This window comes from Branchiostoma floridae, chromosome 19, assembly GCF_000003815.2.
Source record: "Branchiostoma floridae strain S238N-H82 chromosome 19, Bfl_VNyyK, whole genome shotgun sequence".
Taxonomy (NCBI): Eukaryota; Metazoa; Chordata; class Leptocardii; order Amphioxiformes; family Branchiostomatidae; genus Branchiostoma; species Branchiostoma floridae.
Window position 1 is genome coordinate 5,655,293 of NC_049997.1, and position 16,897 is coordinate 5,672,189.

The window sequence follows — 16,897 nt, forward strand, 5'->3', positions numbered from 1 at the left end:
CTCTGCCATTTCTTCCTCGGCATCAGGGTCATACCTCCTCGTAAATTAGAGCTCGCAGACTCGTCGTTCGATCGAATCGCGCCTAATGTGAGGGGGGTATAAAGAAACTCCCCCAAAACAAAATCCTGGCTACAGCATTGGTAGAAACCTGGTGACTGACTGTTGATGGGTCCTGCTGCTAGACCTTTGGAGATGTATCGGGGGATTAATTATGTGGCCTGGGGGGACGCAGAAGTCATCTGTCATCTACAGCACAAGCTGAAGCTGTTTCCGGCCTGACAGTTGATGGCCCAAAGGCATTAGTCACCTTGCTGGGACATATTCTACAGTTATTAATGACTGATACGCTTAGGAACTAGGTTATATATCAAAATGGGCTCAAAACCAATCTGAAGTTTGCTGGAATATACATGTATTTGAGATTGGATTCTTACTCAGGGCTCGAAATCCTTTTTTCAGCATACCTGTACTTGTGCAAGTAACATTGAAAATTACCTGCACCAGACAAATTTTACCTGCACCACTCTGAATTTAGGAAGTATGGATCATACTAAAATTGTTCAGGAACCATTGCTATTTTTTCTTGTATACATTATAGGTGGTAACAGTCAATGCAGCTACAGTCTGTAATAACAATCCACATACACCTACATCATATGACATTTATGTATAAAACCCAGTACATGGACCAGTGCAGGTTAGGTGCAGGTAGACACCAGAAATTTCTGCACAGCTCCAATCTTACCTGCACTAACCTGCATATGCAGGTGGTATTTCGAGCCCTGTTACTTGTTACTGAAGGTAGACATCACTGTGCATAAATTATGCAGATAAGGAGGTTATCTGCATGTAAAAAAGCTACTGTAATTCCTGACTTTTTCAATGTTCACGGTTTTCACAGTGACAACTGTTTAAGTGAACTTATCATTACTGATTACAAAAAATTTGTCTTGGTGACGATAGCAAATAATGGGTTCACCATGAAAATTTAGTTCCGAGAACACTTGTTAAATTTTCTCAGACATTTCCTTACATTGTTACATTTTCTCACCTGTTACATTTTCTCAGACCGTTAAAGTTTGGTACCGAGAAGATAAAGTGAATTACTAACAGTATTTCTGGAGGTTGCAGATTGCGAAATGGCAATATATTGAAATATATCATGTACTTAGAGTTTGGTGACCTCATACCTCCATGAAATAGATTTCATGCAAATGACTTCCACATTTACATAATCTACATGTATGCATGGCGATGCTCACCTTCAACTACTTAACTCATGTCACAAGTGTGAAGTTCCTACCATTTGTCTTTAAACGGTTTTGCCATTTTTATGTTAAGTATGCAAAGCAGTTCCTCATTTGCATGTCAGAAGAACTGGTGTGTGTACTGTTCATATTTAACTGTATTACTGTAAATGTATTTTAAGTTCGCGGGGATTTGATTTCGCGGTAGCGGGAAAAAGGACTTTTTAAGTTCTAAGTTCACGGTACCACCATGCACTACTGCAGTCTCTTATTGCCATGGAAAAATGGTTGCGGTGGCTTTAAGTTTGTGGTGAAGTGACCACCCGAAAACCGCGAACATTAAACCACCGCGAAAGTTTCTGCATTTACGGTATTTTCATCTTTAATGTGTGCCCATTTGCAGTGCAGTTTCTATATGTTCTGCCAGAGGGAGAGATCTGTCTGAGGGGGTGAAGTATGCCATCTCTGATTGCCATTTTTTTGTTCTCTTGCCTTGTACAGGTTTGTGATGGTGCTAGTCTGCCTCATCTTCAGTGTTCTTTCTACAATAGACAGCTACACAGTCCTGGCAAACGCGACGCTCTTTTGGATGGTAAGTACCGTAAATTTTCGCAATGGTTTTGTGTTCATCTTTTTGTGTTGACCTCATCACTGCAAATATTAGAACTAAGACAAAAAGTTTTGTTCTGTCTTTTTCCTGCCTACCCCTTTAAATTTGTTTAAGTACTATGTGTAGACAAAGTATATTTTCTATATATGACCTCAACATTCAAAACATTTATGCATGGTTACATGTATATCCACCTTCAACTAACTGCTTTTTGGCATACGATACATACTCAGGGTTCAAAATACTTTTTCTGTATACCTGCACTGGTGCAGGTAACATAAAAAATTACCTGCACCAGACAAACTTTACCTGCACCACTCTAGATTCAGGAAGAATGGATCATACTGAAATTGTTCAGGAACCATTGCTATTTTTTTCTACTTTATACTTTTTATACTTTATAGGTGGTAACAGTCAATGCAGCTAAAACAGTCCATATACAGCTTTATTATAGAACATCTATGTATAAACCCAGTACATGGTCCAGTGCAGGTTAGGTGCAGGTAGACACCAGCACATGGACCAATGCAGGTTAGGTGCTGGTAGACACCAGAAATACCTGCACTGTATATGCAGGTGGTATTTGGAACCTTGATACTGTACATGTACATTACACATTATAACAACTTATGTCATACCTGGGTTGCACTAACATACAAACAGTTGTTCTGGACTGGTATTACTACAACAGTTACTGTACTACAGTCAGTTCTGCAGCAAATTTAAAACATTGTAAGATTCCCTTTTTCTCTCCTACCACGAAATAAAGCTAACTGTCATTGAAAAGTATGTTGTAGCTATCCGAATGAAAGCTCATCTGTGTTGGTAAATTCCATAGTGAAAACAGTTTAAACTTTGTTCCAACACAAAAGGAAACTCACCATAAATTTTTGGCCAAAGAGTTTGACCTTCGTCAGATGAATGACTCACTGAACTAATCCGGAAGTCGTTGGATGACGTCAGGGTAGCCCAATGTGATGCGGGCAACCCCAAAGGGGCGGGAGGGCCAACCCCCCCCACCCCCCGGGCCCGTCCCTCTACCCCGACCTCGCCCCCCATCGCGTATGCCACCCGGGCCCCACTCCCCGTCCCTTCCCCCCACCTTCACGGATCAATCGCCATTTAAGATTCGCTGCTACCCCACGTCATCCAACGACTTCCCAATTAGTTCAGCGAGTCATTCATCTGACAAAGGTCGAAGTCTTCGGCCGAAAATTTATGGTGAGTTTCCTTTTATGATGGAACAAAGTTTAAACTTTTTTCACTATGTTGTAGCTAGTCCAAGCTAGTATCCAGAATTATCGAACAAACTCAAACAAGACACGGTTTGGCAGAAAAAAGGAAAAAGTTAAATCAAGAAAACTTTTTCGGAGGAAAACACTGCACTAAAACTACTTAAACAACTATAAGTAAATTCTAAACCTTCAATAACCTTTGGCGGAGAAAGGGGTGGTGGAGGGTGAGAAAAAGGGAGAACAGAGCAAAAACGTGCAACCCGCCCGCCCAGCGAAACTCGAGTGACGTCACTCTCACGTGTTCCGTGTCAAAGGGCAAACGGGCCGCACAAAGACAGATGAGGTTTGCGATCAATTAATAAAAATTACAAAAGGAAATTTTTCTCAAATTACATGTGAAACTGAAACGTTCCTACAGGAAATATTTCTGGTGGTGTTCTTTGGTCTGGAGTACATCGTGCGACTGTGGTCGGCAGGCTGTCGCAGCAAGTATGTGGGCATCCGCGGACGCTTCCGATTCGCCAGGAAACCTATCTCTATCATCGGTAAGTAAGGAAAATGTCCAGACTTTCCATGTTGTACAAAATGACCAACAAACTGGTGGACATACCAACAGGTAAGTATCTGAGACCAGCTCAAAAAAGAACAAGAAACAGTCATGCATTCAAATACCAGAGTTGTTACTAACCTAGGATTGATGTGTTCAAAAATTCGTACTATCCCAGAATTATAATACTTTAATAGAGTGGAATTTGTTATCACCAAGCACAGTTTTCTGGGTAGTTTGAAAGAATGCTTGCAGATAGATGTGCAAAAGTTAGATGTGAGGGGTCCTTCGGTGTAATATCACCAGCCGCTGCCGCGCCGTGTGCCTGCGAAGCTGGTGTGTTACACCGAACGGCGGTTATACCAGCTATATAGATACAGATACAGAGGCTAGAGCCATGTACCTGAAGAAACTTTATGTACAGGTACATGTACATGGGTTTTACTTTAGGTACAGGTAACTTTACCTATTTGTAAGCAAGTTTATCAATTATCTGTAAGTTATGAATGTAGCCAACTGTCTTTTCAGTGAGAAAATGTCATCTTTATGTGAGGATTTAGAAGACTGGAACCTCAAAACAAAGTCTTCTTAATTTTCAACTGCACGATTATCGCAGTAGTCATCTTTGATTTGAAATTTACTTATCTTTAGTCTCAAAAAGTGGTGTTCAATAGTGGTTTAGTTTGTTTAGGTACAGGTACAGGTATGGGTATTAAGGTACACAGCCCTAGTAAAGGCAGTGGGTCGTTATGGTGGTTTGTGTGGACCGCGTAGTGCAGCGGAACTGTGTTCGGCCCATGACTGAGAGGTAGCGGGTTCGAATCCAGCTGCCATGTTACTGATCTTGTGCCCTTGGGAAAGGCACTTTACACGACTTTCCTCACTTTACTGAGGTGAAAATGAGTACCTAGCTTTGGCTAGGGCCGTCCCTCGGATAGGACGTTAAATGGAGGTCCCGTGTCTGGGGAGAGCCATACCCTAGGGACGTTGAAGAACCCGCCACACGTGCGATGCTGCGGTGTGAGTGGTTCAAAACCTACATTACCTTGGCCGCACCTGGGGCAATTACTGTCGTATTGAGGTCACCTGAGTGGCGCTGAATGGCAGCTCGCTTCAGACCCTTGCGATTTAGCCCCGCCTATTGTAAGCTCCTCAACTGCAATTCAACCCCTGGCTGCAAAGAGTGAGTAGTCGGCCCACCCAATAACAAAAACATATCACTGTATGTTGCATTGGAAGGTGGAGCCCATCCCTTTCCTTCCTTTCTCTTTAATGAGTAGACCTGCGAAGGCAGCGTCAGATAACCATCAGTGATGGGTTTAAGATGATGTTATTGTCGCCGGCTCTGAATTCTCATAAATCAACAGGTGACACAAAAGTTCTGCCGCTACATGAAGGTGATTCAGTCCTGCAGAATGCGTTAGAAAGCTTCCAAATTTACCGTTAATTGTTGTTGGTCTTTCTGAAAGCACCTTCAAGCGTTATCTGTACTCCTAGATTTACCGTTTAGTGTTGTTGGTCTTTCTGAATTTACATTTAAGGTGTTACATGTACTCCTAGATTTACCGTTTAGTGTTGTTGGTCTTTCTGAATTTACATTTAAGGTGTTACATGTACTCCTAAATTTACCGTTTAGTGTTGTTGGTCTTTCTGAATTTACATTTAAGGTGTTACATGTACTCCTAAATTTACCGTTTAGTGTTGTTGGTCTTTCTGAATTTACATTTAAGGTGTTACATGTACTCCTAAATTTACCGTTTAGTGTTGTTGGTCTTTCTGAATTTACATTTAAGGTGTTACATGTACTCCTAAATTTACCGTTTAGTGTTGTTGGTCTTTCTGAATTTACCATTAAGCATTACCTGAACTTCTAAACTTCAACTGTTAAGTGTTAGGCCTAGAGAAAAAAATGTTGTGTTTCTTGTTTCCCTACCTACTCTAGAAAACCCTGCCAACCCTATAGTTATAGTGTTCTTTTGGGTGGTCAGTGGAGTCACATAGCTTCCAGTTAGAACAGTCTGCTTCCTGTTGAAGTAAAACACTTCTTGTCCATAAATGAAGGATAAATGTATCTATTATGCACAGCATTCAAGTTTGACATTGAATGACACTTTATGTCCTCATGCATTTCATTTTGCTTTGTTCAACTGTATTCAACTATTGTAATATGTCACACTAGAGTTTGGTCAGCCAAAAAAAAATTTAAAAAAAAAGATAATCCCTACCTACCGACCCTAATTTTTTAGGACTGAAACACAACATTTTTCTAGGCCTTACCAGCATCCCCCCATGCAGACCCTCCTAAATGCTGAATCTAGTCCTGCCATACAAGTGACAAGCAGAAGAAGCCATTATAGTAAATTACCCTTTGAAGGTTGTTCAGCACCAAGGAAAGCTCCCGAGGCACCACTTTTCAATAATGACACTGACAACACCTTAATATGATTGTCAGACTGGGTAATGGTGCATGACAAATGCTACCAAATATGAAGTTAGCAATCACAGTCCTGTTTCATATTCAGAAAAAGGCTGTACCAAGATAATATATTGGTCTTCATGGAAAAAGGATTTCTCATGATTCACGCTAACAAGAAATTTTCATAAATTTAAAAAAAAAAAGAAGTGATTTTTAGTCTTCGTTTTAGGTATGTTTCTTGTTAGATCAAATATAGTATTTTGTAGGTTCTAAACCATAAGATCTTTATTCTTGCAATACTTGTATATCAATTCAGAATTTGGTTCACTAGAAAAACATTCTGGACTTTCTTTAATCCCGGAAGTTTGGTAAATGTGGTTTTTGTTCTTCTTATTCCACAATCAGGAACTTGTTTTTTCACTGTTTAGACTGAGAATTGTTGAGAATAACAGAGAAACTTGATAGAAATGGCCTTTAAACTCTTGTTTACTTTGCTTTTGTTATTCCAGTAAGAGCCAAAACATGTAAACTCTTGTGATATAATCTGGTCATTTTCTACTTGATCCGAAATTCAATCTACTGATTTTTTCAAGTCTGTTTTCTCGGACCCGTCCAACATGAAAGAAATGGTTTTATACCAGTACTTGTACCAGTACTTGTACCATTACACTGTACTAGGGATGCGTATCGATATGCTGGACCGAATCCGGACTTGCAAAAACGGTTCGGTTCGGGTCCAAAAAAACAAACTTACGGACTTATTAGGTCCGGACCTGAACCGAAACCTATGGATTCGAATCCGGACCTGAATCTAATTGTGGGTTTAGGTACACAGTACACCACACTGTCTAGTAGTACCCACTCCTAGTCCTTACTCTTTTTGATTTTCACTAGTCCTCTGAAAATATGTTCTCTTGTCATTTGCCAAGTACTGCTGGGCTTTACCAAGCAACCATAGTGACAAGTATTCCTTCTACACAATTACAGTGACTGCCTGTCACCCCATGTTACAAACATGTGTACATCCACCCCTATGGGAGGAACAGCGACCTACACATCTAGTCTCTGCCTTCTACAAGCGGTTGTTGTCAAAAGACATGACTTGTACCATTACTCAAACAACAGCCCTCAGGCTATATTCTGTTTCATGAGAAACTCACACATATATATATAGATAGAGATCTTTTCGGTACTCCATAATGTGAAATTATCTAAAATTCCCTGTATGTTTTCTTCAAATGAATGATTTCTTAGGCTAAGAAAAGAGAATCCCTACCATAACCAACCCTTCATTTCAGGAATGTTATCAGAAACACAAGAAACACTTTACTACTAAACCTTTCCATTTATGATGTATGTTTGGTCTAAGAATATGTCTGTATAAAAAAAAATCAAAGTACGATGATAAAAAAAACACACTCTATTGCATTTCATTGATACATGTAACAAGCAGTATTGTTGGATTTATTTAATTCACTCCTAATCCTAACTGACCGGAAGCATTTTTTCAGGCCTCATTATTAGCTAAATTCACAACCCAGCTTCAAAGACGTACTGTCAATTTCTCCAAACTTTTACAGAAGAGTTATTTCTTTCTCAGGCATGTTTTAGAGCTAGATCAACTGCCTGCAGGGTTGGCAGCTGCTCTTTTATTCTGTTCAAATCCAACGGGACAACTTTACCAGAGGCAGCATTCTATATTCTGCCAACATGCTTTAAACTTGCTTTACTATACATTCCCTCCAACACTATCAGATTCATCTTAAACCTAGCCAAATCTGCAACTGCGCGGCTCCAGGGACGGCCTTCGGTTCATTCAAATTGAAATACTCTATCTTCCGAGTCACAGGGTAAACCAAAAGGTGCGGTGCGTCACGTTGGAGATTTGCGCCAGGTGCATATATGCATCACTGCCGGACACTGGACACATAAGGGCACATGTATTACGGCTATGTTCGGCCTAGCAAAAATAACGTCCTGTTTCTTGTTAGGCCTTAAGGAAACAAAATATTGTGTTTTCTGTTTCAAGCCTGAAAAAATTAGGGTCAGTAGAAAGGAATTATGTTTTTTCTTTTCATTTCTTTTTTTAAATTCAGTTTAAACAAGTAAAACTGAAATGCATGAAGACACATATATTTTCAAAGTCAAACTTTAATTTTGTGCATAATAGTTACAAATCAGTTGATACAATTATACATTTATCCTTCATTAGATATAGTTTTTACCCTAATTGAAAAGAAGCGAGCTAAATAAAATTCTGACTGGAAACTATGTGACTCCACTGCCCACCTAAAACAAGCCTAGAGTCGGCAGGTTTTTCTAGGGTTGGTAGGGAAACAGGAAACACAACAATTCCTTGGCTTCACAATCCTGAAAAATATGGTCAGTTGGTAGGGATGTTTTCTTTTCTTTTAATCTTTTTTTCCTGATTTTGACCCAAGTGATCCAACAAATACATTTAACAAAACATCGTAAAACATGTAAAAATGGAATGTACATGTATCTGAACACTGGTATATTCAAAATTATGTTTTGATATACTAGATACACTAGTTACACTAGTACACTAAGATATACTAGTACAGTGAACATAAACATAAATGTATTTAATTTTATAAACACATTTTATTTCAAACTTCCCCTTCTATGATAAAGAGGGAAAAGAGCTCTTAAAAAACACCAAATTCTATCTTAATAGTAATATCTCCACATTTACAGAAAAGAAAGAAAACTACTTTCCTTTCAATGTCGCAAAACCAACACATTGCAGAAAAAGTGGGATCTTTCTTCTTCCACTGTCTCTGAAAAGGAAATCAACCCGAATAAGTTACATCTTTAAGTTAGACTAGAGCAGTCACAAATACTGTTAACCATTATTTGTCTTTCATTTTTTGTCTCTTGCAATTAGCCCTAATGGCCAAGAATTTGCAATGAACATAAACTGAAGAAAGACAATGTTAACTACATTTTTGTACTTCAACTGTACATGTACAAAACCTACATCTGAGTCACTCATTGTGAAGTGTGTATTGAATTCAATCACTCAGATTGAAAATTTAATACCTTCCCAGCGGATGACACAAAAAATCTAGAGTTGGCACTTTGCTAGAGTTGGTTGGGAAACAGGAAACATAACTTCTATTTTTCCTAAGCCCTAGCGACTCCCGTAGATACGTTTCCACCTATCCCTGTGAGATATGTGCAAGTCAGCACTGTATCAACGTCAGAGCATGTGTGAGAATTCATCCATCTTACCACAGCATTTCCCACTCGGCTCAGGTCTCTAAGCTCCTCTAGAATTGTCATGCAATAAAGTAGCAGCTTAGCATGGACAGTTACACAACAGCTGAAGGCACACTATATAATAGACAGTGACTGATCTTAAGAAAACTATTCCCAACCAAGATTTCTTTTGAAAGTTAGTTTTGTTCATACCGTTGAGAATACGTATTAATATGTTATGTTATAGTGTACTAGTACCAAAAGAAATTTTATTTACAACAATTTGGTATATACCTCTAGAATAAAACTTTTGTATCTTTGGTTATTATGTACATAAAAAAAACAGTCTTATTGTACTACCTATGTACTGGTATGTACCAAAAAAGCTGTATTTTCTCGTTGAAAACAGAAAATTAGAGGCAACAAAATTTGATAATTATGTTATCCATATGGTCAAAAAAATCACAGAATTTTGTCTTGCTCAGCTTTCAATATTAATGACAACTACAGTTTTTTTCTCAATTCATTTTGAGAATGAGAAAACAAGTGAAAGTCAAAATGCCAAATTTAGCATAAAGAGATCTTAATTCATACATATCTAATTTTAACTACTGTTTTGATGCTATCTAACCCCTAATGAGTCAATTAGCACCTGTTCTCAGTTGTTGTTTGCCCTCTGGGATTAGAGTAGGGTCCCGAGTGCCAGAAAGTTTGACACATTTTGTACCTAATATACATGTAGACTATAGGCGTTATTTACTGTTGAGGGTGAGATTGTACACATTCTCTCAAATATTCTCAACTTCTTGCTCACATCATATTGAAAATAATGTGTTTTTTTTTTTAAGTGGGTGTTGTTGCTTTGTTGTTTTCATGTGGGTATCACCCTCATGCTTCGGACTGTTATCTCGGGTGATATAAGATACACCATGTTGTCTTTTATAAGTATAAACATGTACAACTAGATAGGCTCCTATAGTATTCAACTACCCAATCTTTTTCCTCATTCAATTGTAAAAACCTGTTAAAAAGGTGCCTTTGAGGCAGTATCCTTTGAACTAGAACCTTATCTGTGTCCCTAGGAATTCTTCTCCGGGCCATGCAGTAAGTCCATGCATTAGAAGATAGTCATCTTGTATGCCAAAATTCCATAGATTGAAGGGAATAGATATATTCTGCATTGAATTTCAATGTTTTGATACAAGTTGTCAGTAGCTTGTGGAATGTATACACTCGACTATTTACTGCATTCAATGTTTTTGATGGTAATCATTTTTCTTAGGTCAGGTATAAAAATGTATTCCTTCACCCGCACACACACACTCACTCAGTATCCGGTTTAGCGTCCGTTGTTCCCTGTCATGCAGATGTTGAACGTGTCAAGTCGTTTTGGTCTAATTGCTGCCCTCCGTCCGTACAAGTAATTGAAATTGTTCTTATCGGATTGGCCAACTTCTCTCTCTTCCCAACCAGGGACTGAATTGTGAGGATCTTACAGTTACAATAGCAGGGCTCGAAATACACTTTTCAGTTAACTTGCACCAGTGCAAGTTGAGCAAAAGGTAACTTGCACCAAAAGAAACTTACTTGCACAACCCAAAATAGTGAACTGTTAACTCTTTATCTCCTATTCTGAAAATTTGCAAATGTATGTGAGTAAATGGGGATACATAAAGACCACATGTTTGGATACTTTTAAGTATTTGTTTTTCCATAGCATATTTTTTTTTTTAGTTTTAAATTGTACAGTTTCAAAAAAGGTGAACTTAGGCTTAATTAAAGATCAATCCAATGTCTACAACTCGATAAGATCCATAGATTTCTTCTGCATGCCTCGCGATTGACATCCATCACTAATCGCTGGAATGAAGTGGTAGAACAACTCATTACAAGTATAACATGTACATATAACTGGAAAAACCAGTTGAACATTAAAGTCACTAACTTGTATGCAAATGTGACTTAAATGCAAATCAAGGTAAGACAACACCAAAGGGATCTTAAGCATTGTAGAGATGGAATTGTCTTGAAATATTGTTTACCTGGATGTCTAACCTCCATGGATGTCTAACCTCCATGGACAAACTTAGACTTTTTTATCAAGTGTTATTTTCTTTTACCTTTCAATGACAGATAATATTCTTGGTGTTTGTAAGCTTTTTCTAATGTCACAGTGTCAGGTATTAGAGGACAAAAGTAACTTGCACTGGTGCAAGTTTGGTCTAAACTTACTTGCTCCACACTAATCTTACATGCACAAACTTGCATATGCATGTGGTATTTCGAGCCCTGAATAGGCAGGGCCAAATCACAAGGGTCTGGAGCGAGCTGCCATTTGGTGCTAACTCAGGTGACCTCGATACGACAGCAATTGCCCCAGGTGTTGCCATAGGACTGTAGATTTTGAACCACTCCTACTGGGAAGGACCTCTACTTTTTAAGATAAGTGTGGTGGGTTCTTTAACGTGCTCGAGGTGTGGCTCTCCTTAAACACTTCCGAGTCCATTTATTATTGTTGTTATTGGGTGGGCTGACTACTCTCTTTGCAGCCAGGGGCTGAATTGCAAGGAGCTTACAATAGGCGGGGCTAAATCGCAAGGGTCTGGAGCGAGCTGCCATTCGGCGCCACTCAGGTGACCTCAATACGACAGGAATCGCCACAGGTGCGGCCAAGGTACTGTAGGTTTTGAACCACTCACACTGCACCATCGCACGTGTGGTGGGTTCTTTAACGTGCCTGGGGTATGGCTCTCCCCAGACACGGGACCTCCATTTAATGTCTTATGCGAGGGACAGCCATACTGAAGCTAGGTACTAATTTTAAACTGAGTGAAGTGAGGAAAGTTGTGTAAAGTGCCTTTCCCAAGGGCACAAGATCGGTGGCACATCAACGGATTTCGAACACAGAACAGGCTTATGAACTTGGCTATTAATGGAACATCTTGCCAATTGCGCCACACTACCCCACAATTTGCCCCAAATTGTACCATACATTTCAGCTTTGTTACTGTATGAACAACATTATAGAACCCACTCGGGTAAGAAATAGAATTCAGACATGGTAAGTTTTTACAATACAGCCTTCACTGACAATAATCTCCCCTTGTCAATACCTCGTCTGGGCCACAAAATTGCAGAAAAATCCTAAATCCCAATGTCAGACGGTATGAAGGATTTGCTTTGATAGACATGGCCTTTCTGGGAATATAATCCTTTTGCTGCGGGGCAGTATGAAATTTGAAATCCTCGATAAATCCTCTTTCTGAGTTTGTCTGGTTCCCTTATCACTGGTGTGTGTGGAGACGATCTTAGTTACAGAGCATATTATGATGTTATTTTAAAGGATTTATGCCATAATGTTGTAAAGGACTTCAGGGAAGGACCATTGAGCATTTGGGGGCGTGGAAAACTATTTGTCGTGTTCATACTCCCTGTGATAGCAATGTACTACCCCCGAAAGACATTTTGACCATTTAGTATTGTCTTTTTCATGAAACTAGTGGAGCCCTTACTATATGGTACATAATTATGAGATGCGAATGATATAAACATGGATTTTCAATGGGTTTCAAACAGTACATAAACTAATGCTTGTCCCCCTAATAAGAAGCTTGTCCTAAAATACTGTTAAGTGTAGACATTTTGCCATTTTTTTAATCTTTCCACTGTGATATGCTGAAAATGCATTTTTATCACAATTGTATTTCTTCAACTGTGAACTCAGAACATGACTTCCAAACTTTACATGATGATACTGTAAATGCAGAAACTTATTTAATGTGCGCAGTATTCACGGTGGCCGCTTTACCGCGAACTTAAAATCACCGCGAACATTTTTTCATGGCACTAATAGACTACAGTGCATGGTGCTACTTTGAACTTAAAACCACCACGAAAAGTGTTATTTCTTACTACTGCGAAATCAAATCCCTTAAATGTATTTACAGTATGATCTGTTCATGCTCAACTTTGCAAACTTGGGCAGAAGACAGACTTCAATACAATTCTCTCATTACTCACATGTTATAAGGGCTACCAACGGGAACACAGTTCAAACAGTTGATCTATGTCAGCCCTTGGGTCGCTCATACGTCTGGCAAGAGTTCGTTTCTTACTGGATACCAGCGACCATTCGGTCGTAAAAACATCCATTACAAATCTGCCTCAAGAAACCAAGAGGTATTCAGCCCTAGAAGGCTATAAGTCAGGGCCAATGTATCAGTATTACAGCTACTTGTAAATCAGCACTAAGGACAGCCCTCGCAAAGCTCAGTCATACAATCAACGTACACTAGTAAGAACACTTTTCCATTGTGATTCTTGTGTTTGACTGAAAGATACAGAAGCAAAACCCAATAGAATCATAGCTAATATCCAGAAACTTATCAGATATATATCCCCCCAAAAAAACATTAGAAGCTCTCTGATTGGGGAAAAAGGCATGATACACACAGAAGATATCTCCTCTTCTGTTGGGTGAGTTTCTCCTGCATTTCCCCTGTGCTTGGACTATTCAACAGAGACCATCACAGTTGTCTGTCCACATAGAAAATGGGCTTACAAATGCTGTATGTTTTTCTTTTCAAACTGTAGCCTGAAAAATGTGCACATGCATGTATTGAGAGTAATTTATTGTATGGATCTTCTGTTTGAAACCTCCACTTCTACTTGCACAACTACAACCTGTCAGCACTAAAGCTTTGATTTGTGGTATCAAACCAGAATTGAGATGCTGTAAAATGGCAAAGACTTGTGTAGAATCAATTACATGTAATAGTACCTTCCTGTTCCGGAGTGGACCGTATTTTACAGTTACTGTATTGTACGCGCTTTGAAGTTGTATTGCACAGGCTTCTATTGGATCAGATTATTCAAACGCACTTTGCGTGCACCGTCTGTCAAACATTCGAATACCAGATTCAGATGTTGGAATTGATGTTGCAATTTTTGGTTCAAGGATGCCAAAGTTTCTTGCCTCCTGGTGAGTTATACAGTAAACTTTGTAGGGTTTTTTTCTGGCGGGTATGACATGAATGAAATACATGAAGTTGTAATTTTCTTATCAGGGCCCGAAATACTTTTTTCTGCATACCTGCACTGGTGCATGTAACATTGAAAATCACCTGCACCAGACAAATTCTACCTGCACCACTCTGAATTTAGGAAGTATAGATCATACTAGAATTGTTCAGGAACCTTTCTTTTATTCTTTATAGGTGGCAACAGTCAATGCAGCTAATAACAATACTCCATATACACCTAGTATTATAGGACATTTAAGTGTAAAACCCAGTACATGGACCAGTGCAGGTTAGGTGCATGTAGACACCAGAAATACCTGCACAGCTCCAACTTTATCTGCACTAACCTGTATATGCAGGTGGTATTTTAAGCCCTGCTTATCTTCTGAAGTACCAGCCCAACTGACAAATATATTCATGTTTTTTTGTCAAGTTTTTAAAACAAACTGAGTCTCTTGCTGTTACGACACACTGCTTTAAAAACTGCCTGACGGTGAAGGTGAATTTTATACAAAGGCCGTTGGTCCCAGTTGACAAGCTCTAGATCTAGATCACAGAACCTTAAATTAAAGATGGACAGCCTTGATTACAATGTCAAGTCCGCGACCCCGAAATCACGGCCCCCAAGCTCCAAGCAGCCAGTTGACGAATGGTTTTCTCACATTTACTACAGCATATATATCCCTTCACCGCAGGGTATCATAAGTAAAGGTCAGTCTACAATGCACTCTATATCACCGTACATATAGATCATACGTTACCTTCTAGGCAGGCAGACCACAACTTCAAAGGTAACAGAAATAGCAACCGTGATGCACTAGCTATAGATCAGCCTACACATTGATGTGCCGACACATTGATTTGTAGGGAAGTAATCTACCAGGAGTAATTTGGACATGAGTGTATCATACAGCTGATGCTAGGCATCAGGGTTGTTGCCAGCACCCATCCTTCCGTCCTTTGACGGAATTTTGCAGCTGGGGCCGAAAAAAATTTTGCCCATTCCGTCCTCTGTGACGGACAAAAATCGGTATGTAAAGATGTAGTAAGAAATGTCTCCCTTGTGTAATTTTTCACCTAAAACAGATGCCATTGAACAGCTTGTCTATCAGCAAATTCTACACCTCAAAATGCAGGAAATAGGGTTTCAGAGGGTCTAGATTTCAAAATTTTCTGGGGGAGAATGAACGACCCCCCCCCCCCCCCAGGACCTTGGGTGCTCAATAGAATTAAAAATCGAGAGGACGGAAAATGATTTAAGGCTAGCTACAACCCTGCTAGGCAGTCTGGCATAGATGGAACACTGCTTTGTCTTTATTCCAGACACAGTCTAAAATTCATCAGACTAGGGCGCAATTTTCCTGGATATTACTCAAGTGTTCGCAGAAGAATCAGGGCTCAAAATACTTTTTTCTGCATACCTGCACTGGTGCAGGTAACACTGAAAATTACCTGGTGCATCAGACAAATTTTACCTGCACCACTCTGAATTTAATAGGAAGTATGAATCATACTAAAATTGTTCAGGAACCATTGCTATTTTTGTTTTATACTTTATAGGTGGTAACAGTCAATGCAGACATAAATGTTATCATCTTCAAATTGATTTGTTAAAAATGGAATACAATCCTTGTGTATTAGGTAGTTTTGATGTTTAATAGGTAGCCTTATATTATTGTTATGAACTTTTTCAGTGTACCTGTTTCAAATTTACACTTGACAGCAATATCCAATTTTATATATAATATATGATATAGCATTTTGCAGTATTGGAAATTCTAGCTAGATATACTGTAACAAGTTAGTGCAGGTAAAATTGAAACATACATGTATACTATAATGTATTTCTGATGTCTACCTGCACCTAAGCTGCACTAGTCCATGTACTGCGTATATACAGGTAAGTGCAGGTAAAATTGGAGCTGTGCAGGTATTTCTAAATGTCTACCTGGTCCATGTACTGGGTATATACAGATATTTTCTGGTATTTACTTATATACACCACCAGTATATTTAGTACTACTTATAATTAGCAATTACATATAGACCACAGGAAAGTTACGTAAAATGTCAAGCTATTTGTGGATAGAAAAATATGGATAGAAATCATTATCATTCTGTCCATGAGTTACTACTAAATACCGCAAAGCAATTTTCCCCAAAGTGCAAAGGTACTGCATATTACATGATATATAGCTGACTTATATATACCACACAGCTATCCCCAATCTTGTATCATTACCAGACTGTGTTGTAGCTATAAGTCAGGACTACTATCCCATGGGGTAGCTTGAAGTGATCCCCTTAATACCACAGTGCTGCAGGCCCATTTGTGGTGAATCGCCTGGAGTAGGAACGGCTATAAATCCAGTCAGAGATGTAGGGAGGGATAGGGAAGGCTGGATAGGAACACCTGTAAGTGTTATGTGGTGGTGTATTAATCATGGAGTCCTCAGAGTCAGGTCGAAAAGCTGGCTATCCGAAGTTTTAGTACTTATTTATGGAGTCTTAGAAACCGTGAGACTTGTATACAAAAATGTATATAAAAGAATGTGTTGTGTACATCTGTGTGTCTATGCGAAAGCGCTGGGGTTATAGT

The 16,897-nt window shown here is 39.1% G+C and overlaps 1 protein-coding gene across 1 annotated transcript in view; it reads left to right on the forward strand.

Annotated features, from left to right (window-relative positions):
• Nucleotides 1-16,897, forward strand: part of LOC118407122 (potassium voltage-gated channel subfamily KQT member 1-like) — a 158,033-nt gene that overhangs the window by 30,718 nt on the left and 110,418 nt on the right. The window contains exons 2-3 of the mRNA XM_035807542.1: nucleotides 1,749-1,839; nucleotides 3,511-3,637. Of these exons, the coding sequence (XP_035663435.1) occupies nucleotides 1,749-1,839; nucleotides 3,511-3,637 (218 nt within the window). The remainder of the gene's footprint in view (nucleotides 1-1,748; nucleotides 1,840-3,510; nucleotides 3,638-16,897) is intronic.